The sequence below is a fragment of the Lagopus muta genome, chromosome Z (genome assembly GCF_023343835.1).
Source record: "Lagopus muta isolate bLagMut1 chromosome Z, bLagMut1 primary, whole genome shotgun sequence".
NCBI classification, from domain to species: Eukaryota; Metazoa; Chordata; class Aves; order Galliformes; family Phasianidae; genus Lagopus; species Lagopus muta.
Window position 1 is genome coordinate 44,658,912 of NC_064472.1, and position 26,137 is coordinate 44,685,048.

At 44.0% G+C, this 26,137-nt stretch overlaps 1 protein-coding gene across 1 annotated transcript in view; it reads right to left on the reverse strand.

Annotated features, from left to right (window-relative positions):
* Positions 1-23,767, reverse strand: part of SHB (SH2 domain containing adaptor protein B) — a 71,812-nt gene extending 48,045 nt beyond the window's left edge. Inside the window, exons 1-2 of the mRNA XM_048931719.1 lie at positions 23,127-23,767; positions 3,955-4,072 (exon numbers count right to left, since the gene is read on the reverse strand). Coding sequence (XP_048787676.1) covers positions 3,955-4,072; positions 23,127-23,684 — 676 coding nt within the window. The 5' untranslated portion in view covers positions 23,685-23,767. The remainder of the gene's footprint in view (positions 1-3,954; positions 4,073-23,126) is intronic.
* Positions 23,768-26,137: the final 2,370 nt, after the last annotated feature.

The following is a 26,137-nucleotide window of genomic DNA, read 5'->3' on the forward strand; positions in this document are numbered from 1 at the left end:
GCTGCATAGTCAGAATGACGTGGATAGAAACCAGGCAATAAATATACAAAAAAAAAAATAGAGAGGAGAATGGTAATGCTGTGAGCCTGTGGACAAACCAGTGAATTTTTACTTGAAATCCTCATTAGTATCACCTGCAAAGCTTTACTAATGGTGTAGATCCCAGGCAGGATGTGGCTGTGAGCAGCATGGCCTAGCGGCTGGCGATCCTGCCTGTGGCAGGAGGGTTGAAACTAGATGATCTTTGTGGACCTTTTTGATCCAGGCCATTCTATGACTGTGATTTTATGTGCCATCACCCAGCTTGAAGAATATGTTGAAAACCACAGGCAAGACTGTAAGATGACAACAGGCATTTGAATCAAATATTCTAAAGCTTCAAATAGAATTCAAAAATTCTAAAAGATTCATTGGAAGTCTTTCCAACTCCTTGAGTCTAGCATACGCAACTTCTTCCTGCAGCTGTTGGCCATTGCTGGAATATATACACAAGTTGATCTAGTCAACCTGTCTTGTATACGTTGGACTTGCACGGGGAAGAACGCTCCCCTTTCAGATTACATGCAGAAGTCCTTCTGGGACTGACTTACATCTTCCATTATCCAAGAGATATTGGCAGCATGCTGCTGTGCTGATTCAGGACCAACTCAAAAGCATGTACACTGGCACCTCCATACATCTTGTGAGTCAGCATATCCTACCTACAAGATCTAACACGTCCAGTTCAAGGACAACTAAGCAAGTACTTTCTTGCAAGAAATACATTAAAAAACCAAGCAGAATTCCTACTGCCCTATATCAAACGTTTGCCTTTAATTTTCCTGAAATAGCCTTGAGTTGCCTCTGAAGTTATCCCTAACAGAATTGTAAAATGGCTTATGTTGGGAGAGACCTTAAGCATCACCTAGTTCCAACCCTCTACAATGGGCAGGGCTGATACACACTAGATCAGGCTGCTCAGCACCCCATCCAACCTAGCCTGAATGCCTCCAGAGAAGACAGGCCCAGTGTGTATTTTACCAGTTGCATTGTGACGGACTTCTGAAGCCTGTTCACAACATAGCATTTACTATAAATGGAACACAAGGCAAGTTACATCTCAGAAAAGGTGACTATTTTCAGAAATGCCATCCACTGTAATCTGTAGCAGTTTGAAATACAAGAGGTGAGTTTTCTCCCTGTCTACTGCATCTCCCCGAGGTAGATACATGAAAGAGAGACCACAGCCCTAAGCAGAGACTGAAGCCTCTGGCCGAGTACTAAGTGATGTCTAAAAAAGCAAAAGAAAAACAAGGGGCATATTTAAATTGCAAGGCACAGCACAGTCCTAAGGCCCTATTAAAACCTCTAAGAAATGAGAGCACTGATGTACTTACTACATGCTTATTTCAACTTCCTAACCAAGATCCATGCTCAAAGGCCTTGTTTGCCCAAATCTTCCTTGAATTCTCCATATAATGTGAGGTTCTTATGAGCTCTGTGGTCCAACAAAAAGATAGCTATGTGTTGCTTTGAATTGGCATTTGATCAGAAGCGTGGCACATGGTCTGAAGATCTGACTATTTCCTTCTGAGAAGCATAGGTACCTGGAAGAGCTGAGTCACCACATGTAGTTGTCATAAGGTGGGGGAAAGGCACTACCCCTTTTGAGCTCCCCACAGCAAAGCTTACGTGGCAGTGATACAGTCGTATGGAATTTTGATAGGGAAAAGAAATCACCCAGATTTCTCTCTGCTTTTTAATTAGCTCATAGTGAAAGGCTAGCACATGTCAATTAGGGCATATTCCTCTCTATCAAGCCACAAGACAGGTTGTTTCCCTTATACTGTCCTCTACATGTTTAATACTGCATCTCAAGAACAATTTAAATCTTTTCACTTAAGGACCACAAAGCATGGAGAGAAACTCTTTTAACTGGTTCCCTTTAATTGCATTTTGAAGCAGTAAGCAGATTGCCCCCATTTGGAATTAGCCCATCCTTAACACAGTCAAGAAGGACTTCACTATGTAAGTTAAGCTAAACAGACAGCCATATAAACATCCACATCAGAGAGTATGGCTAACAAACACCACAAACAAAGCAGCAAACCAAACACTGAGGCCAGACTATAATCCAAATGATTTCTTTACAAGTACTAAACACTAAAATTCACCCGGGAAATACAAACTACAAGAACTGCCCAAAAAGACATCTTTATTTTTTCCTTTGTCAAGTAAAACAAATGTAAATTCCAATAAACAAATATAAAAATACATGCTTGAAAACAATGGAATATAACCTGATCTCAGAGAGACTTACAAAGAGACTTTATTTCTACCCACATCTGGGCAAGATGAATGGAATCCAATCACCCAGATCTCAACACACTAAATGTCTTCAGTAAAGTTTCACGCATTTTCTACTGGATCAATCAAACATATTTAGAACACTTACTATATTACTATCCATGGTTAAAGCACAGTTTCAAATGTGCATTTAGCATTTATAATGTTTGACTGTAACAAACGTTTATTTTAATACAAAGCAAATTTGACAGTTTATGAGCTGCAACAAACACTACAGTTGGTCAAGGGGGTGGGTGACAGCTTCTTGCAATTGCAAGGGTACGCACAACTACTATCCACTATAGCTATGCCACTCAGTATTGTACAATAAACCATCCATTTATTATGGCTAATCCTGGAAAAGAAGATGGCATAAGTTTCTGTTAGGAGCACAGAAAGAGAGAAATCAATGCACTGTAAACTTCAAAGCTGAAATTGCACTGGTGTGCAAGTAGCAAGAATTCATCTCAACCAATCTGTTTTTCTGAGATTACTCAGCTAGAATGAATAAATGTACAACAACAAGGAATAAGATGTCCCAGTCCGTCTATTGGAAATTTCAAGCAATACAGTCAACAAGAAATTTCCTTATCAGAGGAATCTATCAGAAAATCTACTTAAGAAGGGAAAAAGAGGAACACCTGCACGAAAAAAGGATCTCTGCATCTAACACCCTTTTGTCTTTCCCCATGGATTAATGTTTTGATTGCCCAGAACAGGAGCTGTTCAACAGAAAAGGAAAGCATACAATGAACTTATCTGGCACAGGTGTGACTTTCACCTCACAGTGACAGTAAAAGGATCAGCTGTAGAAATACAAGAAAAGCACAACCTATCTGCACAAAGGTATGTACTGCATCAAATCATTGTAAGTTAAAAAATTTATGTCTGCAGACTTCAGAAACTTTTAGACTACACAGCCAACAAATAGGGAATGGATGCAGATCATATCAGAGAAACATGCAGACAAGACAGCACATGATGACAGGACAAAGGGATCACTCCAAATTCCTACAACTCTGCAATTACAAACCACTTCCCTTCATAACACAGTAGGAAGACAACTACCAAGAACATCAGTTAAAAGGCTCACAAGCATCCTAAAGTGTCTCATTTCATGCATGGTCACAGAAAACCACTAGAGAAGGAAGGAAGAAACATAGATGTAGCTTTGCAGCTTTCCTGCAACAGAGTGAAAGCTGAGAAGACCGAATGTGAAGGAGGAAAAAATGGCCATAAGCAAATTGATCAATCGTTGCATTAATTCACCCTATTATAATCTCCTAATTCAACACTATGCTTTAGCTATTCTTGCTATGTACACAGATGATAACCTTGTCATTACCAAGAAGGGCAATGCCGACTCCAGCATCCATGATCACTTTTTCACTTCTCTACATGACAGTACAAACCATCTATATTTGACAGCCAGCTCCAGAGCAGTATTTTCAGATATCAAGGCAGGCACAAGCACATGAAAAGCCTTCACAGCAGTTACTGTTACTATCTGACATTTTGAGAAACAAAACAGTTTTGCATGTCAAAAGACATTTTTGTTTCACAGCAGTTCTAATATCCAAGTGAACTGCCATGCAGCTAAATCTTCCGTGTGCAATTTTCTTTTCTTACCTGTCATTATTCTCTGGGCTTCATATGGTTCCATATAGCCAGTGTTCTCTCCTTTAACCATTTTGTTCAACTCACTTTTGGCATCAAATGGATCTGAATAGTCATCAGCTATCAAGACCTGAAAGACAGGAAAGTAATTGTTACGAGATCTCTAGGCAGACTTGCAAACCAGAATGCAGTATCACCCTAAGAGCAAAAAATCTGAAGTTTCATTCAGACGAATGCATCATATGCCATCTTCAGATTACAATTATGACCTTGGTTCAGAGGACAGATAGAAATGCTGTGGACCATTGACAAAATGGTGCTGAAATATGCTTGCCTCTTTTCATCCCAGAGAGTGCACAAAAAACAGGCTGTGTGTCAAAAGTTATCCAATTAGAGGAAGATACAGAACAATTAGGATGGGCAAACTAGAAGGATCCAACCACTCACCATATCCAATCCAGCATAACTCTTAACAGAGACTTTTGCTATTATTTCGTAAAAAAAGCACACAATTCACAATATTACTAAACAATTTATCAGCTGTCAGGAATCATTTCTCCCTGTTACCGAAGGGGCTGAAACTATTGTTTCCAGAAGCCAACAAGGGAGCCAGAGCAATGAGAGAAGCCCTCATGTGGAAGTTACTGCAGAGCATGCACGTGTAAAGCAGGACAGGAAAATGAGTCTGCAGCTGAGAAAGCAGCAGCAGGTTACTATCTCTCACTGTCAAAAAACAAAGAACTGTGCAACCGTTCTGATGGGATCAAACCCACCCTGCCCAGTCCCCTGTTCAGGGCAGGGAAAGCCTTAAGGATTCTGCCCTGAAGACAAGTCTCCTCCAGAGGCATTTTTCAACCATGACTCCTCCTGTCCCACCAGTTTTACATCTTTAAGACCAGTAACAGTGGGACAGAAAGCAGATTGCTACGCCAACAACTCCAATTTTTCTAAAAAAGAACCAGGGGTTCAGTGCCAGCTCTCAGACTGAAGCTGCATCTGCTCCAACTCCTCCTGCCAGAATATCCCACCAGATAGAGGAAAAACACCACTCTCAAGCACATCCCAGCGGGAGATTTTTGAAGATGCATTTATTACCACTGACCACAAAGGCATAAGTGTTAGAGCAAGGCTTAGCTGTCCTCCAGTTAGAGGTTCACAGCTGGGTTACCAAGCAGTCCTGGATTGACATTTTAATTAGAAATCAAGTGTGTTTTCCATCACTTAGAGTTGAAAGTGCTTGGAAATCTGTTTGATGAAAGCATCAGACTGACAAGGTAATAGAGGGAGGAAAAAATACTTATCTCTCTGGTAGGAACCAAAATGATGGTCTCATTGTTGTGAAACCCCAAGGAGAAAAGCTCCCTCCCCCCATCACAGGCGACATATGCCCAAGCAGCAAATCAGCTGCAAATCAGAGACGTGTCAGCTGCTGCGCAGACTTAAGACAAAGGCAACAATGTGCATCATGCAGCACTAATTTCTGCTCCTCAAAAGGCGAGATTTATCTCTAAAAGCCCCGCAGCTGAAAATGCCCATCCATTTACGCTTCTGATGCAATCCTGTCAAGAGCTGATTGTAATATGGGCTCCCTGCTGTTCTCCTATTACAAATGTCAACACGTAATATCTGCCTATCCTCAGCATAACTATGCCAGAACATGAAGCAGAAAACAGTCTTACAGTTTCTCGATATTTCTCCCAGTATATTTTTTGGCCAATTAGGAAGAAGGAAAATTATACAGACAAAATGCTGTCAAATGAGGTAAAAATCTAGATTGATAATGTTAACAGTCAAGACCTCATGATACCTAATGTGAACACAAAGACTTCAGCAACTAACTTGATATTCAGAAGAGATTAATAAAACAAAATCTGCTTCCTTGCAATTAGAAGATTTGTTGAAAAAAAGTCCAAATCCACATTATTTCATTATTATATTCTTTATAATTAACATAGTATCCATGAATCTGTCCCAGAACAGGGAACTTGTGTTCCCCAGTATGAAAATCTCCCCTAGCTTGAACAGTGGTGCAACTTCTCCCATCCAGAGGAATAGTAGCGTCAAAGCACTAAGCAATTGGGTACAGCAAATTATAATCATGTTTTCAATCAGATCACCTATAAGAGTTATCAGACTGAGCAAACTTCTCTCCAAAAGACCTCTGAAGAAAACACAAATAAATCTCCAACCCACTCTACAGCACAGAAATAGCAGTCTGTCTCCCCCTCCTCAAGCTGTGCACCTGTACTTCTCTATTAAAAATAGCTCTACAGATAGGAGCTGTAAGAAAGCTTCAAGTGACTGTTATGGTTTCTGTTTATATTCAAATGTATAAATTCTCAACCTAGATATGGCAGCTGGCCAGTAACAACATCTGATTTCTTCCGTACTTGTTAACAGCTACCAATTTTACACTTCTTTCCAAAAAAAGTTTAATTCAAAAATGCCATCAAGACCTTAAATTAATATATTTGTTAGTCCAATAATACCAATCTCACCAAGAACTATCTTGCCAGTTGATGGTGCACGTTCTGCTTACCAGCTGATATTCACCACGTAAACGCCTTGCTGTGCAGTGAGGCTCTGCAGACCTCTACCTTTACGCCACATGGAAAAGATGCTGCCATCCTTCTCACCACAGGCACGAGGGAACAGGCCTTTCCATACAATAATGAAGCGCCTCCGCATTCATGAATGCTCTTCAGCGTTTCAGATGGAGATGATGGTGTCATGCATTTCTCTCTCAACAACCTTCCATCTACTGCCTAGAAAAGTGGTCTCAGTCATCTGTTCTGTAGTTCAAGGGGCCAAGGCCAACACAGGTGACAGAAAAATGTGATGAAAGTGGAATTTGACGATTCCACTTTAGATACACAATGCATGATCAAGGGATGAGCAAACAAATACCACGTACGGTAGGAAAAGGGTGCCAAATCATAGCTCTTAGGACCCTGAGTGAACGGGTTTTGCTGACCACTTTCCAAACCTGCTACATGCCAGCTCATCCAGCCCCAAGTCACACCGCCAATATTATTCTCCTTTTCCTTCCCTAGAGTTAAAGCAAAAACTTTCTGCTTCATCTTCGAGCCAAAGTATACAGAAAAAAAAAAAAAAACCCACTTAAAAACATCAATAAAACTACACTCTCACCCTACAGAACAGGTAGAAGCACTCCAACACACAGCAGACAGCAACAAGAGATCCTGAGGCATGTGCCTTATTTTGAAGGTACTCACCTGTCTCAACATTTTCTGGTTTTCCCAAATTACAAACACCAGCAGAATGATTAACTATATCAGTGACTGAAAGTCTAACCAGGTTTTCCTAGTGCAAAGGAGGAGCACTTCAAGTCTTCACCATTCTAGAGTGCTCAAAAGCAGCTCCATGTAAAAGGAGGAACCTTGGCAAATATTACACCTATTCAAACCGAAGGCTGAGATTCCGTCCATTCAGCATAATTCAGGATGCCTGATGAATTTCAGACTTAACTCAGTAACAGTCTTTGTCTTTAAAACGGAAGTAATGTTTTGAGTATAACAGCTCAGACCCTAATACACTACGGATTGGTTCCTCCACCACAAAGGAAGACCATGAATTTTAACAGTGTAAACACTGTGTAGGAAAATTGGGCTGAGTTGCGTTACTGCAGGAAGCCAGGGTCTGGGAAGCCTGTATTTCAGATGCTATGCGGTGAACAAGCCTCAACACTGAGGCCATTTAAACTCCAGTTTCAGAAATAAATTTAGAAAGAATTTGTCTAAGCGTAATCCTATCATTTAACTGAGCAGAGTGCAGGCAGACAGAAGAGGTAAGCCAGCTACATAACTCACTTTCCTACTGGTCTGTACAAAAAAACCACAAAACAAACAAACAAACAACTTTTGCTTTCAATCTTTTAAATAAACTACTTTTCCACTGAATGTTCCTGCAGTGTAATCCATTTACAGGTACTTACACTTATCTGATTACATTAATCTTTCTTTTCAACAAAAGTGAATCTGTGCTGCCTTTGGAAGAATGGTATACAGGAAAAAAAAAAAAAGTCAGTTGAAAGACAAAGTCCAGAAGCATAGCCAACATCTTCAGAAACTAGGATTACCAAGTATCAATCATATGAAGGAAATTCCAGACATGTTTAAGAATTCCTCAACAGAAAGAGAAGAAAAACAATTTGGCTTTCTATTACATAGATCTAGTAACACTTAAGGTATGAATAAACACAAGTATGACAAATTCTGAAATATAAATAGAAGTCCAATGATATAAAATTAAGTGAATCTTATATTTGACCTTACTACATCAGAGACATCAACCAGGAGTTAGGGAACACTTCCAGGAGCTGTCCCAGGCAGGTAGTCTTTTAAAAGGCAAAAGAAAATGAGCATGGTTTAGTTACAAGGTAAGCAAATTCCAAGCAACAGCATCAGTTAAGAAGCCAATTAGAAATTACAAGATGTTTTCAAAAACAAAACTCAGAAAATTAAATAAAGCTGAAATTCAGTTTTAATCCTATACTATGTACTAACTAAGCCGCAAGCATCACTGTCTTTCTCACCCACAGTCTTACAACACTGTACAAGTCTACATATGTCATTATGTTCTATACAAGTTTAATTGTGTTCTTTTATATGAAAAAAGCATGACTTGCATAAGAAATCAGTGGAAGAAAACAAAGAGCAAGCCTAATGCATGATTTTGCAAATATCCTTATCTCATTAAAAACACTAAAAACCTCTCCTGGTAGCCAAACCTTTGGGAGACTTACTATTAAAGATCCTTTTTTTGGGGGGAAGAGGGGAGGGAGGGCGGGGGGAAGATTCACCATTATTTTGTAATTAAATCCCCTACTAGAAAAATTGCAGAAAAAAAACAGACTGCACAGTCTGCCTTTTCCAGTTTTTGTGACTGGCAATTAAGTCTACTAATATCACAGACAAGAACATGCAGCTGGCAGCAGATACAGAAGGAGCTCTCATTTAAAATGAGCCCTCTCACGTTTCGTCAAAAAACACACACTTAACAGACCCCAATGAAAATTCTTCATCTTCTCTGAGAATTTACAGTCACAAAAGACCAGTCATTAGGTACAGTAGAAATCACTCTGTGTTATGTGCTGCTTTCCTTTTTGTTTGCTTCTTTTAACTACCATGTGATATTTTTGGCATAACCAGATTTCTCCTTGTCCCAAAGAGATTTCCAGGCCTCACAACCCAAACATGGCCTAGACAGACGTTTCCTTAAAAATAATACTTTCAAGTAATGCCCATGCAGCTACACATCAGAAAGGTCTCTGATAAGCTCTAGAAGGACTTCAGAATTTTAGGCTGTGATACTAAGGGAATGCCCCACAGATGGTTCTGTGTAGGTACAGGGTGATTTCTTCCACACCTTATCTTGCATGCTGGAAAGACCATTTTCAGCTCTGCCCTGGAATAAGAGGCCTTATTCATAGCTATGATCACAAAAGGGAAATGCACTTCTGGTCTAAAATGTGACTGGGGCACAAATTCAGGAAGGTAGCTCCTAAATTACTGAGACAGTAATTCAGACAGAGTAATTTAGACAGATACTACCCTTAGAGGGTGGACGGATGATAAGGCACTGAAAAAAAAGTGTTTAGTAACACTCACCCATCTGTAAGGCTCCATTCTCACAGGAGACTGCAGTTTGCAGTTTCCAAATCTCAAACAAATGCATTAACCTCCACCTCACACTAACAGAACCCAACCAATAACAATCTGAGACATTAACAATAATTCTTGCCTTCTTGTCTGCTCATATCCCTTGTCCTAGGCCCTTGGTAGCCTGTAGTTCCCTGGCACAGGATCACAAAATGGCTTGGGTTTGAAGGGACCTTAAAGATCATCTAGTTCCAACCCTCTGCCATGAGCAGGGACACTTCCCACTACATCAGGTTGCTCATACTCCATGTGTCCCTACTTCACATAGGGCAACACAGGCCCAAAAACTGCTGCTAAAAGCTTAGAAGGAGTTCTGTTTTTCTTTCAGCAGTGAAAGGGCCCAACCTTGAGCTATTCTCTATTATTTTAAATTTGAAAATACACTTTCCAGACAATAAGTTACAAAAGTTACAGAAGAGTGGACAGATACAGCTTAACGTATCTTGCTTCCTTTTGAATACCAGGTTAAAACAAAATCCTAACCCTCCCTCCCCCCCCCCCCAAAAAAAAGCTTATATCTCATGGACCACTGTTATGAGAATTTTTATAAGAATTCTCCATATTTCATACACAATGCACAACTGTTCCAAAATCATGGCTTGCATCCATTTCCATGTTAATGGGCTGTCCTGCTGTAACCTATGGAATATCAAGGGAGATGTGGATTGTAGTCCCTTTCCTGTCTGTCACCAGAATCCACCACATACCTTTTCAGCTGTCAGGGCTGGCATTTCTTCTGTCACTAGGACAGCAGTGCCTTAGGCTCAGCTACAGGATACAATCACATTGACACAATGTAGCAAAGAGAAGAAAAAGTCAAACCCTTCTCTTTGTCACGGCAAAACTGACCACAGTTCTGTACTAACATCGGGGACCAGGCACCAAAAGCACTGCTGCTGGTCAAGACTTGTCCAAAGACGTTCAGAGACATAAGTCCCTCCAACAATCTCAGTGAACCTGAGGAGAAAAGGCGCTTGTAAAGATACAGAACAGGCATTTTGACAGGGATAAGAGCAAACACAACAGCAAGCTGGCCATCAGCACAAGGTCAAATTGCAAACCAGAAGTTTACTAGACAGCTTCATGGTTAAAAAGAAACAGATTTAATTCTTACTTTTCTAGACTTTCTTTCTCATTAATCGGGTTAAAAGCCACTTAGCTAAATTTCTACACATGTTCTTACTGTGCCTGCCTTCTCATTTAGAGGCCCTTTAAATCATAAGAAACTAACCTTATTCTGTCTACACAAAGCTTCCCTGTCCACATCCACATTACAGTAGAACAGTCCTAACTCTCTGCAAGTCACCCTAAAGCTGCATGTGTAAATAACTGTACTGCAGACCTCTTTCCTTATCTGAGCAGCTTAAGACTGAAGACAGTATCTGTGCTGCCAGACAACACTAAGGATGCCGGATTTATGGTGGCCTAACTGTAGAAACTGAGTTGTGTAACGCTGATGCCTCAGCGGATGTTGAGCGTCTCAGTATTTCAGCACTAACATGTACTTAACTCCTGCACACACCCGCCTGGAAGTTCAGAGGACAATTTACAGAAGCAAGCACAATGCTTTCCTTCTTGCTGATCAGTATTCAGCCCTGCTTTGGTGTCCTCACAATACCATTCTCCCCCAGTGACTCACCCTGCCATGCCCAACTGTACACACCTGATCTGAACAAAGCCCTATTCATTCCTTTATGTTCTGCAGAAGAAAGTAAGCTTGAACCAGGGAGACCAAAGTTGCTGTAAGTCCACCTTCACCTGCTGCAAAGATTGAACTGCAGAATGGTGAAAACATTCCAGCTTGACAGAGCCGTATCTTGCATCCTACACTACTCTTCTTACAGGAATGCACTACATTAACATGTTCGCAGCACTCAGACTGCAGGGCAGGTTTTGAGCATCTGGCATAGACACAGAAACAAAGGCTTGGGTTGTACGATATCTTTGAAAACAATTATATCAATCCCTTGTTCAAAGCAGGGGCTCATTGTTCAGGGTATTGCCCACACAAGTTTTAAAATGTTCTAAAGATGGAAGTTTCATAACCTCTTTTTAAGCAGAATGTACATTTATGTATAGCTACATAATACATACACCATGTTTATGTGTATACCTATGACAGAATCACAGAATCATTACTGCTGAAAAATTTCTCAAAAATCACCAAGTCCAACTGTCAGTCCATTCCCACCATGCCCACTGACCACGTGCCTTAGTGCCACATGCAACACCTCCAGAGGTGGTGACTCCACCACCTCCCTGGGCAGCCTCTGCCAGTACCTCATCACTCTTTCTGAGAAGTTTTTCCCAATATCCAACCTGAACTTCCACTGATGCAGCTTAAGAACAATCCCTGTCACTGTTACCTGTGAGAAGAGGCCAAACCCCATTTCACTACAATCTCCCTTCAGTGAGTCCTGGAGAGCAGCAAGGTCTCCCTAGAGCCTTCTTTTAAATATGAAAACATTACAAGTTATTTAAATATGCAGCAACAGGGAAGCCTACATTTGAGACAAAACAAATGAAGAATTAAAGTGTAATAGACAGACTGCAGCAACAGTTTTAGATCAGACAGAAGATGTGTGCACCAGATGAAGCACCAAGTGTGTATTTGGATTCCATTCACAGTTTCCTTGAAGATGGAAGGCATGCAAGCACCACTCCAATAGACTGTGCTGGACATTTGCCCCAGTTCCCGCTCTGCTCTCGTTCAGTTTAGAGAACTCTTTTCAGAAGCAATGCATAGCATCTATCGCTTATTTTTCACTTCTATCTGAAGTTGGAACTTGCAGGACAATAAATCTCCTTTCATCTGCCTTCTTTTGCTGTCCATGCAAAATCCCAGTATTGCATTATCTTTTAGTAATATTTTCCTTCACGTCTACTAGACACGTTCAGCCTTATGCAAACTGTGTTACTAACGTCTGAGGTCAAACAGCATGCCTTCTCCATGTACCCTTGTCTGCTACATTTATTAGTTTGATCAGCTTCAATTAGAGTTGATATCTCAACACACAAGCACAATGACAGAAGTGTAACCACAGGGACAAGTCTCACCACTACTATTAACATTATTCATTCCTCTAAATCTTCTGGTAAGCTAAGGCTTGTAACAGAAGCAAGGTGAACTTCAACCAAATGCTTCAGGGCCCCCTGTCTGACATGAACTATCTATAGAGACTGGGAGAACAAGCACTGCATTTGCAGCAGCTTTCTCTTCTGTCCCCATGCATTTGTCAGCTACTGGAATGAGGTCAAAGTCATCACTATTGAATCAGCAACAGGCATCCAGCAGTAATACGTTTCTTCACTCTTTCCCCCAGCTGGCTTTTTCAGCACACATCATCACAGCAATCACCAGACAGAAAGATTAAGTGGTGGCTTTATGCAGCAGAACTAAAATGCAAACCAACCGTGAAACTCCTAAGTCAAGCTCATAAAGGGCATGCCAGTGCTGAGGCCTGGAAGGCCCCTGGTGCAGTGATCTCCCTGCAGGGACATCTCTGCATCCTGCTGATTCCTCAGCTATATGGCAGCAACCTGCTGAGCCGCAAAGGGGCTGCAGGGCTCCTCTTTCTGCAGCAGTGTGGGAGCTGAGTCCTCCCAGAAGCCCAAGCATAGTTCCAGTCTAACACCTTGCCAAGGAAATACAGCCAGTGCTCTGCCATGCCATTCTGCCCTGTATGCAGATAGCCACTTCCCAAACAGGGTATCTCACCTCACAGCCATATACCATCACAGCAGCACGTGGCCCTCTACACCTTCCCTCCAGCATCAGGAGCACATGGTCTCCTGCACAATAGATCACAACCTGAATACATCAAGCCAGCAACAGTTGCCCACTGCCATAACATTCTCCAAAATTTGTGTCAGTGAACAATAATGCCCCACCTGCTGCCATCCTCTCCTCCAATTCTCTCAGTAACACAATGATGGCAACAAATGCCATTGTCAAGTGTGCCTGCTCACACCGTAATATGTGCCATTTTGTTCCTCTTTATGGTTCACACTGTTTCATTCAAATTCAGTGCAGCAACCCAAAACAAGGCAGGCTCGCAAGGCAGCATGTCCATTCTCTTGCTAAAAACAGATTACAGAATAAACCAGTGAGCAAAAAGGTCTCCCAGCCTGAACACACAAAGAATATTTAGTTTGAGAGACCACTCATTTTGGTAGCTGAACTGGAGGGTCTGCCTAGCAAAGGAGACGTCCTGGTGGAGGTGTGTGAGGCTGGTATGCAGCATGGATTTGGCTGTTAGTCCACCCCAGGGGGGTGAGAGATCTCATCAATCTGAGCTTTAGCAATTGCTTAATGTTTTACTTTTCCTATTTGTTATCTGATTGCGCTCTTAGCTTACTGAAGGCAAAACTAGTCTTTTATCCCTACAATAAATCACTGTAAATCCGGTATTGCCTCATGTATCATTTCACTGCTCAGTATCCAAAGAACCCTTTTAGAAAATATACCGACAGCAAGTCTAATTTAACAGCACCTGTGTTTCCTCCAGTGCTCTCCATCACCCTTGAAAGCCAGCTGGAAACTTTTCAACAACACCTGTGCACTTGCACTTCAGACAACCCAGACTATGAGACTCATCAATTTACCTTTCAATACACATAGAACCACAATGATGAACAGGCCAAATCAGCTATCCATTCATTTTCAGTGCTGTATTATGCAGGAGGCCCAGCCTCCAGAGGCTGCTCCAAGTCCCCTACTAGAACTTCCCACGTGAGCTTCATGACAAGAGTGCGGGTGGGAAAAATTAAAAGCGTTTGGCTAATGCTTTGGGGATGATTTTTTCTTCCTAAGACAGAATGCAGTAAGTACTTTGGGTAGCTCTCAACTGTTTAACCATGATCTTGGAGCATGTGGCAGGTCATATCTTTTGATCCTTATCCACCTTCAAGCTGTCTAATCCTCCCAATATATATATATATATATGAATGATTAGCCAAATAGTGGGGAAAAAACTTTTTTTTTTTTTTTTTCCCCACTATTTGGCTAATCATTCAGCTTCTCTTCTTCACTGCTGCTGCTGTCTCGGCAATTTTGCATTGCTTCTGTGTGTCTGCTAGGCACAGAACAGCTTCTCAAATGAATTTCAAGTCTTACACTGACTGCTGGACAACTGTGGCAAGCACTGTGGCTAACCATGTTATTTAACGCAAACATGTCAGAGGATGGAAGACAGGAGAGGAGCAAGCTCGACCAATGCTTTCTACTTGTTTTGGTATCTCTTTCTTTAAGTCATCACTTGAGGAGGACCCACTGCAATGCAGCACTTACCAATCTCTACAATATTAGTCCATAGAAACTACTCACAGGGTAAGTAGGTAACACAGTACTGGGTCCATCATACCTCATTCAGACAGTGCATGTCAGATCTTCAAAACTATGTCTGTCACACTGTTGTGATCTTCTTTGAAGAGAGCTCTATTTAAAAAAAAAAAAGCCTCAAAAAACCAAAAACCATGCAAGATTAAAATACATCCTGGAACATCTCAGAAGAGCAGAGATCTTAGTAATCTTTCAAAGATGCTCCTCCTGTGGTACCTCAGCAGCATATAGTGCACCATCCTTAATAACCATCACATAATAAATAGTAAGTGGCTGAAGCCACTCAGTGGTCACCATCATTCCCCTCCCATACATGAAGCCTATTAAATGTTTTAATACTTTCAAGATTACTGTAGTCACTGGTAATTCAATAACAGGTATTTTTGCAAAATCACACAGAAAAAATTCAAGCATTACTGCTTGACTTCAAAGTCTGGAATTCAGCTACAAAAAAAACAAAGCAGTTCAGCAGGTATTCTTCACTCATGCCAAACAGACCACCACTATTTTTTAAAGAGTTAAAGATTAACAAGTTATTCACCTTATGCTGGCTTCCATCCCTCCCAAGAAAGCAACACAAGTACCTGCAGGCCACAGCAGCTATGAGTAGTTCTGCTGTTTTTTCAGTTAGAAATAAAATACCATGGTCAAGAAGTGAAGATGACTGGCCTCGTATGCAAGAAGAACAGTGAATATTATCTGCCTAGCCTCACTCTGCTCCATGCTCTAGGGCTCAATGCTGGGTCCAGCTCTGTCTAACATCTCCATTAATGGTCTGGATGATGGGGCAGTATATCCTTAGCAAGTCTGCAGATTCCACTGGGAGGAGAGGTTGGTATAATAGAGAGCTGTGCTGCCATCCAGAGGGACATCAACAGGTTGAAGAAATGGGCTGACAGGAACAACGTGAAGTTTAACAAGGAGATGCTTCAAGTCCTGCTCCTAGGAAAGAACCAGGTGCCAAGACCTGCCTGTGGGCCCACAGATGAAAAAAGGTTTGGCAAAGAGGAATCTGGAAATCTTAGTGGACATGAAGTTGAACACCAACCACAAAGTGTCCTTGACACAAAGAAGACTAATAATAACCTGGGCTGCATGAAGCAAAGCATTGCCAACTGGACAAGGGAGAAGAGCCCTCCTTCCCACTCAGCCCTGGTGAGTCCACTCCTGGAGCACTGTTTCACTGTTCCCCAGTAGAGAATAGTCATAGACACACTGGAGAGAGTCTAGCAAAGGGCCACCAAGAAAACTAAGGAACTGCTCAGACTGGAACAGAGGCGGCTCAGGGAAGATCTTATCAGTTTATATAAATACCTGAAGGGAAGGTGCAAAGAGGAGAGCCACAGCAGTAATACTGTTTGACTAGATGTCCTTGAGATATTCTTTCCAACCTAATCTATTCTATAACTCTGTCTCCTGCAATAAAGGATGAAGTCCTGGTGCCAACTTCATGTATTTTGGTAACCATTTGAAAATGTGACTATGAATACAGATGAGGAGACAAAAAAAATCAAAGCACCAAGCACAGACTACCAGCACACATACTGGTCAGCTCTTAGGCCACAGGATGTTCAGAATACAGCCTGGAGAAACAGAAAAGCACACACCCTGTTGTCTGGCAAGAGCACAGGCACATAAAATCAAGACAGAACTGTCTATGATTAAAGATGCAATCAAAAACCTAACACTGGGCAATTCTAGGAAAGACACAAGCAGTTTTAGCAAACAATTTTGTCTGAGTTTTTGTCTAGAACTTGCAGCCTCAACCTCCCAATTAATATTCTGTCTCATCCTCACAGGATGAGACAAAGGGAATAAGCAGTTTACCTCAATTCATGAGTGCAGAGATTAAGCACATGACAAATCAGAGCTACTATCACCAGAAACAGAGTGGCCATGCTGCACTTGGAATAATATCCCAGCATACACACAAGTCTTGCTTGCTTCCTCATAAAGCAACAGAAGGAACATGCAAAAGAGCACTGCAGGCATATGTTTCTGCCTCTTGAGCACCAGGTGAGCACGGTTCATGTATATTAGATACTGATGTTGCACAGTAGGGGGTTAAAACTGGACAAAGGTCCACTGCTGTAACATTAGCCCTTTTCAGAATGAGGCCACATGGAACATGTAAAAGTCTTCCAGTAAATGATTCAATAACGAGTTCAAAAAAAGGGCAAGTCGGTCATTTTGTTTGAATCAAGTAACTGAGGAGCTTTCAGTGTTTGGATCTGTTAACTGTAAAGGTATACATACCATGCTCTTTCAGGAGATCACCACACCCTTCTTCCATCTCCATGTTTCCAACAGCTTCAAAACTCCCTTCAGCTAGCCTTTTTCTGCTTCAATTCTCTTTGTCCAAGAGTATGAAAATCTGATCATTTCCAGACCTAAGATGGTTCCCAGCTGGGCAATACAATGAGAAGCCAGGCCCACTTCTACCCAAACAGGCCACCTCAATACTTGTAACAGACCTAAAATTTCTAGCACTCCACAGGTTCGGGTAACAACTAAGTATCTTACCATAAGACTCTTGATAATCCCTTGATCATGGTGCTCACATTTCTAGAAGAACACATTTCTAGCAGGGTCTTACTGCCATAGCATTGTGAGATACGTAGAAAAAAATATAGCTTGTATAGCCTTGCACAAGCCACTCTTGAAGACTCACAAGACCAGCAGCCTCCGGTATCTTCTTCTCAGACATGTGGCTTAAAGTCAGAGCCATATGGCAATAAGTACCACATGAAGAGAGAAGGTAAGCTTCAGAGTACAGCCCATTGGAAAGAATGGCAGCCTGACAGTCTGCTGAAATGGACTGAACACAGGAACACAGCAGAGTCTCATCAGAAACTTAGAAGCTTTGAGAAGTATATAACTGAAATAAATAACCCTAACACTGCTTAGATATGTTGAAATGCCAGCTGAAAGATTCTGTTAAATACACCTGACTTATTCCTACTTGCAAGACCAAATACAGCTCAGACCTGGATACAAAAATATAACAAACATCTTCTCAACATTTACATTTTCTCAATGTTTACTAAAAGGTTTTAATCATACACAGATGTTAATGCTGCAAAGTTCAAACAGCTTTTCCATAGCCTATTGTAATATAAGAAAGGCAGATGTTTGATGCAAAACATGGCTTTAGCCCTCACACTTAGCTAGCATTCAATCTCTGCACCACACACTTCCGAGATGGATTCCATGGAAACTAAGTTTTCCCTTCCTGCACAAACGCAGGATTCACATAAGCCTTTACACCTCTGGAAATCAAGTCAGCAGCTATACTGCCTTCAACGGTTTCCTGCTGCCACGCGACATTTATAGGTTCTCTCACAGCCACTTCTGCAGAAATGGATCTTACAATTTGCAATGCCTTCTGCACACACTATCTAGATCGGTTGCGCAGTTCTAGTTGCAGCACACAGAGAGGGAAAAATGTTGCTCATTATTATGAAATAATCATCTTTTACAAGAAAAGTGCACTACAGGTCCACCTCTTAAACAGTAAGAACTTACAGCAATGGAGTGTAATGTAGTTGCTGTCTGAATAGCTCTTCAGATCCAAAGCCACATATAAGTATTTAGGTAAGAAAATATACAAAACAACCTTTTATACGCTTAAGTATTACTACTTTCATGGACTTACACCAGAAAAAAAGATCACTTAGAGGACATCAGTTCACTCTTTACTAACAGGTTTGTCCACTGAGTGATGGCAAGCTGAGTCTCACATCCATTCTTACAAAGATGCATGAACCTGGAAGTTGCTGTGTATGGACACGCCATTCCAACTCACCTAAGCTCATTTTTCTGCTCCAGGAGAACCGAGTATTTAACTTCTCCCAGGCCCACACTGAAAACAGAAGCTAGTCATTCCTTATTGTCTATACTAGAGCTATTCAGATAAATCTGCCACAAATTATAACCTTGCCCAATCTCCTTTGCTTTCAGATACACATCACTGCTAAAGCCCCCAGATATGTCTGATTGTACCACCTAGGTAAAAAAGTCCACAAACCATTCTGAATTCAAAGATACCTGGCAGTGATGACACCCAGCCTTGCGTATTTCTTGTGAAGGTTGTTCACCTCACTATTATATGTGCACAGCCTGCTACCAATCTGGCTTCAGTCAGCATCTTTACCTCTGCTTATTAAGGCTCTTCAAGCTCAGATGAGTTACACCTCTGTGGTTACTTTTACAGCCTATGTCTGCAGTCTTGCCAGATGCAGCCAGGCCTGCCATTACTTTTAGTATGTATCTCCTGTACTACTCAGATTATCTGGTTTATCATTTTCCTAGAAATGTATACTATCTAGTTTGCTGTTATTTACACTTTGCTATTTGTCCTTTACATGTAACCTGAACCTGTACATTGAACAGGCATCTTCCTAGATCTACTACCCATTCCAGAATCTCTCGTAAGTTTAACCCACAGCAGTCCTACCCAGACATCAGAAACAAAGCTTGAAAAACCACTCATGGAATTTGTGAGAAACCATAGTTCTCTGTAAAAGAAAGCAGAGCATTATAATTGTATATTCAAAAAGAAGAAAAACAAAGATTAGAGGTGCTGGAACAGACCACAAGACTTTAATGAACACTCCTGGATTATTAAACACTAATATCTTTCTGTGAGAAGAGCCTTATACAGCAATTTTATTTTCTTTCATTCATAATATAAGTACTTAAGTTACGCTACTCCCGTTGGTCAAGGAGGATCTGGTCAGAGGTCATCTAGGCAAACTCAACACATGCAAATCTATGAACTCCAAAGGGATGCACTCACAAGTGCTGAAGAAGCTGGCAGAAGTGACTTCAGCCACTTTCTATTCTATTTCAAAGGTCATGGAGAACAGCAGATGTGGCCAAGTACTGGAGAATAGCCAGAGTTACTCCAGTCTTCAAAACTGGCAAGAATGAGGACCTGGGAAACTACAGACCAGTCAGCCTCATCTCCATCCCTGGGAATGGGATGGAGCAACTTGTTCTGGATATCATCTCCAAGCAAGAGAAAGCAGGGAAGGTTATCAGGAGTAGTCAACATGGATTCACCAAGGCGAAATCATGCCTGACCAAACTGGCAACCTTCTAGGAAGTTGCAACTACCCAGGTAGATAAGGGGAGAGCAGCAGATTGCATATCTTGACTTCAGCAAGGCTTTCAACAACGTCTCCCACAACACTCTTGTGAGGTAAGCTTAGGAAGTGTGAGATAGATGAGTGGACATCTACAGTGAGGTAGATTGAGAACTGGCTGACTGGTAGAGCTCAGCAGCACAGAGTCTGGCTGGAGGCCTGTAACTACTGGTGCTCCCCAGAGGTCTGTACTGTGCCCTGCCTTGTTCAATATCTTCATCAGTGACCAGGATAAAGGGAAAGAATGCACTCTCAGCAAGTTTGCCAATGATACAAAGCTGGGAGGAATGACTGACACGCAAGAAAACTGTGTTGCCATTCAACAAGTCCTGGACAGACTGTTGAGTTAGGTGGAGAGGAATCTTATAAGGTTAAGCAAGGGCAGGTACAGAGTACCACAGCCAGGAAGAAATGACTGCATGCATTAGTACAGGTAAGGAACTCTGGAAAGAAGGACCTGGGCAGCTGGTGGACAACAGGATGACCATCAGCCAGCACTGTGCCCCTGTGGCCAAGGCCAATAGTGTCCTGGAGCACATTACAAAATGCGTGGCCAGTAGGTCAAGAGAGGTGATCCTCCTACTCTGATCTGACCTGATGAGGTTTCTTTTGGAGTTCTTTTGGGCTCCCATGTTCAAGATGGGGAACTTAGAGTTCAGTGGAGGGCTACAAAGATGATTAAGAGCCTGGAGCATCTCCCCAGGCAAAGAGGCATGGAACAGTTCAGTCTGGAGAAGACCGAGAGAGGATCTTAATAATGTTTACCAATATCTAATGGTCAGGAATGAAGGCAGAGGTGGGCAGGCTCTTTCAGCCCAGTGACGGGACAACAGATTGTGACCACAAACAGGAACACAGGAAGTTCCATCTGAACATGAAAAAAAACCTTGTGGCAAGGTGAGGATGAGCACATCTGCCTCTTCAGAAAGCTAAGACTTCCTGCATGGCATGTATACTCTCTCTCAAAACCAGAAGGAATGTGGTTGCAGTATGAGTATTCTGTTTTTTTCTGGGGAATCATCCTATCTTACAGAAGTGCAGGCTGCTTATTCAAAGCAAATTTTAGAACCAGCAGCATACATTTATAATCACAGAAGCTGGCAAAGAGGGTTACTTGAAACAGATGTTATTTCCATTTTGCAGATTGAATCAGTTGGCCTAAAATATAAAGATAATAGTAGTAAATCCTGTTCTACATAAGAAGAACAGCAGTTGCACTTGGAATAGTTTTGCCCCCAGCAAAGCAGTTATTTTTCCTACAGCGTGAAGCTGTTGGAAGTATTTGCCTGAGAGCACTTGGTCTAAACACAGGTAATTGACAGAAGAGTGAATACACTGAGACTGTAACTTTAACGATGGTTCACTTCCGAGAAAGAAGTTGCTTCCAGTCAGGAGCTACCTGTAAAGTGACAGACTGTGTAATAAATGCTAGTGTTTTAATATCTTGTCACCATCATGACAAACTGATACATTGGTAATTCCACCTGGACAGGATATAATTTATCACATTGTTGCAGAAATGTGTTACCACTCAATTCAATCTTTTTACATACTTAAACATGCACCCACACAGTTAATTTAAATTGGTAAGTTCAGCACATACTTAGAATTCCTGTGATGAGACTCTTAACGCTTAAGTTTCACAAGCCAATTTACAAACTGCAGAAAAACTGATCTTCAACACACACACACACGCAACACAACAAAAAAAGATGTACTTAAAGAAAGAGCAGAGGCACAGTGCTTACAACAGCAGAGCTGCTCTAGCCTCTCCTAAGCCTCCCCTTGTAACCTGAGTTCCTGCACCTGGAACCTTCCCAGCACTGTTCCTACAGTGTTTTTGTAAATATTTGTAGAGAACACTATGAAAGACAAGAGAGCATTTGCAGCCAAGCCAGTGGCTGCAGAGCTTGCTTCAGCTGTCAGCTGGAGACATAAATGTCCAGGGAAGTGTTGTGCTGTTGTAACACAGGACTTTGAACAACCTCACCTTCAGCAGTGAACAAGGAGGTGAAGAAGTTAGAGCATGGCTTTTTTTTTTTTTTTCCAGTAAGGAAAGCGAGGAGTACACTGTTTTTCTGACACAAATTTTTCCTGTAAATATATGTTAGATAAAGACCTCCTCCAGCAGTTACAGCCAAAGCCTGTAGCAAGCACTAAAGTAGGCAGATTTGCAGAGGATTAGTAACACATAAAGAAAACCTCTTCTAATGTTGTACACAGTTACAGCTTATGCAGACCTTAGAACAGCCTGTACCCTGCTCTCGAGACCTTACCAACTAATTATTCCTCACATGCCAAAACAAGCACGATGCTGGTACACAGCCTGACTTGTGCAAAACTGTCAAGGGGCTGTGAGCGACTGCAGGAAAGGAGAGAGGAAGAAAAAACCACTACAACCACACCGGGAACACTCCCTGCCACTCACACTGCAGCACCAGGAGGCCAACCAGCCCTCAATCGCCCTTGGCCCAGGCCTGCTGTCACCCCAGAAGCTGAGCTGATACAGTGTGATTATAATCACAGTACGCTCTGAGAACGGGCGACACACTCCATGTTCCTCCACAGCACATCTACTCTAAGACATATCAGAGTACTAGCAAAAGACAGGTTTGGGGTTGGATACTATGAAGAATTGCTTCTCAGAGTGGTGATGCAGGGCACAGGCTGCCCAGGGAGGTGGTGGAGTCACCAACCATGGAGGTGCTCAACACCCACGTGGATATGGCACTGAGGGACGTGGTGAATGAGCATGGGGAGGGTAAGCTGATGTCTGGACTCAGTTATCCTAGAGGTCTTCTCCAACTCAGCGATTCCATGACTCCACGACACGCCCCAGAGCTTGTCGGCGGGGTAGGCATCCACAGGCACCGCCACGGAGGCGCCTGCCCCGCACACAACGATCCGCACCACGCACAAAGGCCTCCTCCATCCCAGCAGCTCACCCAGACGAACGCCTCCCCGGCCCCATTTCCACAGCCGGCCCCGGAGGGCAGGGCCGGGCCCGGCGCTCACCTTCTCTTTGGCGGGCGCGGAAGCCGCCAGCTGCTCACCGCCGCGACCGAACTTGCCGCCGTCGCCGATCTCCACGCGGATCAAGCGGTGCCGAGGGGAGATGTACCGCACCTCGGGCGGCGTGCCGGGCCGCCGCTCGCTCTGGCTGCGGGCGAGCAGCGGGGAGCCGGCGGGCGCGGAAGCGGCGGCACCGCACGAGGCGGAGGAGAAGGCGCGGGGGGCGGCCGGGCCCGGCTCGTCTGGCGCGCAGGGCTCGGGCCGGCACAGGGCGCGCAGCTTGCGCAAAGAGGAGCCGGGCCCGCTGTAGGGGTCCTCGAAGTCGCGGTCCTTCTGCGCGCGGTAGGCGCGGAGCAGCTCGCTTGTGTCGTCGCGCAGGTGGCGGTGCGAGAAGCCGGGCGAAGCGTGGTGCTGGTGGCGGTGGAGGTGCGGCGGCCCGTCGGGGCGGGGCGCGCCGCCAGCACCGTTGCGCTTCTCCCGATAGTCGGGCCGCGGAGGCTGCGGGGGGCTCTTGGTCTTGTTGTTGCCCAGGCTGAAGTACTTATTCAGCCATTTAGCCATCGTCCCCGCCGGCCGCGGCCCCTCAGCGCCTAGCGCCGCCCCCGCCCGCCGCCGCCCGCATGGAGCAGCTGGGCGGCGGGGCGGGCGGGCCGGTCGCCCCGCTCCGCTCCGCGCACCGGCGGCTTCCCCGCCGCCGAGACGCCCCTGCTCCCCGCGGGACGCAGCCGCTCCCGGCCGCGCCGCAGCTCCGCTCTCGCGAGCGCCGCCGCCGTGCCTGCACCACGGCCCGGCCTGACCTCAGCACGCAGCGGGGCGGGGGACGCGGCTGCGCGGGGCGGGGCGGCAGGGGACGGGCGGGCGGGGCGGGGCGGGGCGGTGCTGCCCGAGCCTTTGGGAGGAGAGCGGTCGCGGTACGGAGCCGATCCTGAGTGGGGTGGGGCGAGTGTCATTTCCAGCGTGACAGTCACCGCAAAATGTTGCCATTCGGGGGGGACATAAGGGTCATAGAATCAAAGAAATATTAAGGAAAAGACCTCTAACTCGCCGAATCCAACCGTCAGCCCACCCCACCATGCCCACTGACCACATCCCTCATTGCCACATCTACGCGGTTCTTGAACACCTCCAGGGACTGTGACTCCACCAGGTCCACGGCCAGCTTGTGCCATTGCATCGCTACTCCTGAGGAGAAATGTTTCCTAATATCCTACCCAAACTTCCCCTGGTGCAACTTGAGGCCATTCCCTCTTGTCTGTTGCTCAGGGCGGTACCCACTGTCCTGTGCAGCCCATTCCACGCCAACCACCTTTTGCTGCAGATTCTTTCCCTGACCCCCAGCTGCCCTCCCCTGACACAGCTCCATGCCGTTCCCTCGGGCCCTGTCGATGTCACACAGAGCAGAGCAGGGCTCAGCGCTGCCCTCCACTCCCTGTGAGGAGCTGCAGCCACCATGAGGGCTCCCCTCAGCTCCTCTGCTCTGAGCTGAGTGCACAAAAGGTCAGCATCTTCTCCTTCACCATCTTTGTAACCTCCCTTTCTGTGCTCTCTCACAGTTTCATGTTCTTACATTATGCCGCCCAAACTGACCCAGTGCTCAAGGGGAGCCTGTACAGCATGGAGCAGAGTGAGGCAGTTCCTTCCCTTGTTAGGCTGGCAGTGCTGGACCCGAAGCAGTGTAAGGTCACCACCATTATTGCCAGCAGCAGCAGCAGTGTCCCTCTGGGAGACCTCATCCCCCACCATGAGGAGGCAGGAGGCATGAGCCCTCTTCCTCTCCCAGGTGGGCTGAGGCATGGATCCTCTGTCTGGAGAAGCTACAGGCCTGCAGCCAGGGCTGTTCTCTCCTGCCACTTTCCTCGGTTTGAGCCCTGAGCTCACAGCCCCACTGCCTATGTGTGCTGTTCCCTTCCGTGACACAGGGGTCTTTGACCATGTCCCCAGGGAAGGGCACCAGGCCCTGCTGCTGGCTAGGGATGGTGCTGCTAAGCAAAGAGGACATTGCGATATATGTCAGTAGATGCCTTTCCCAAGTGAGTTCCTATCTATGTGCTACAGTGAGTTGGAGATGATATCTGCATGAATCACACTGGTTTATTTTCAGGAGGGTTTTTCATGTGGGCCACTGTTGTTGTGATCGGTTAATATTCCTTGCTGTAACTTTCTCCATTTGCCCAGACAATTAGCAGGCTCTCCCAAGATTCTGAATTGCTGTGTTAGTCTCATCTTCGTACCTATCACTGTACAATACCTATTGCAGTAATTATTTGGTCTGGTCTTGAAGAAAGCTGAAGGCGTTGAATGGATGTTCAAGTGGAGTTATGAACATCCTTATGCTGATCCCCCTAGCCCCTCTAAGGCCTCTGCAACAAGAAAGAAGTTAAGATCAAAGAACTCTCCAGGTGGGACCTAGTGCTACAATTGTGGGAACTAATCTGGGACATTGTCTGCTCTGGGTAGGTAGGATTCAGCTTACAAAATGGTGAAAAAGTCCCCAGTAATTACATCTTTGGGAGGCTTCCAGCAGCCAGGATTCAGACCACCAAAACAAGCACTAAGAAGCTGGTTCTTCATTATCCCCTTTTGGGATAACCATTACCACCTCTTCAGCTCAAATCAAGTTTATGACAAGTTTTTCAGATCCATGCTTTCATATGAAGGACAGCCTCCCTGTTGCTTTACCAAGTCCATTAATGCAGAGCAATGGGCAAGTGGGGAATCTGCAGCTCAGGATTTCTGTTCTTTTGGTAGAGGAAAAAGCTCTGATGAAGACCTTCCCAGACTGAAAGGAGCCATGGACAAGTACTTGCTTTCTGCACAGAAGGGTAGCTTGAAACTAGAGCCCCTTCCAAAGACAGGAAAGGCAATGTTATGCAGGGATATAGGCTAGCCATGCTCTACACTATTACCGTTAATCACTTGGGCCCTCTTTTTATCTTGCACTTTATATCCTTTAAGGGGGAGAGAAGAGAAAACCCTATCTGCACAGGATTACAAGTCAGCTGTGTAGTGCTCTG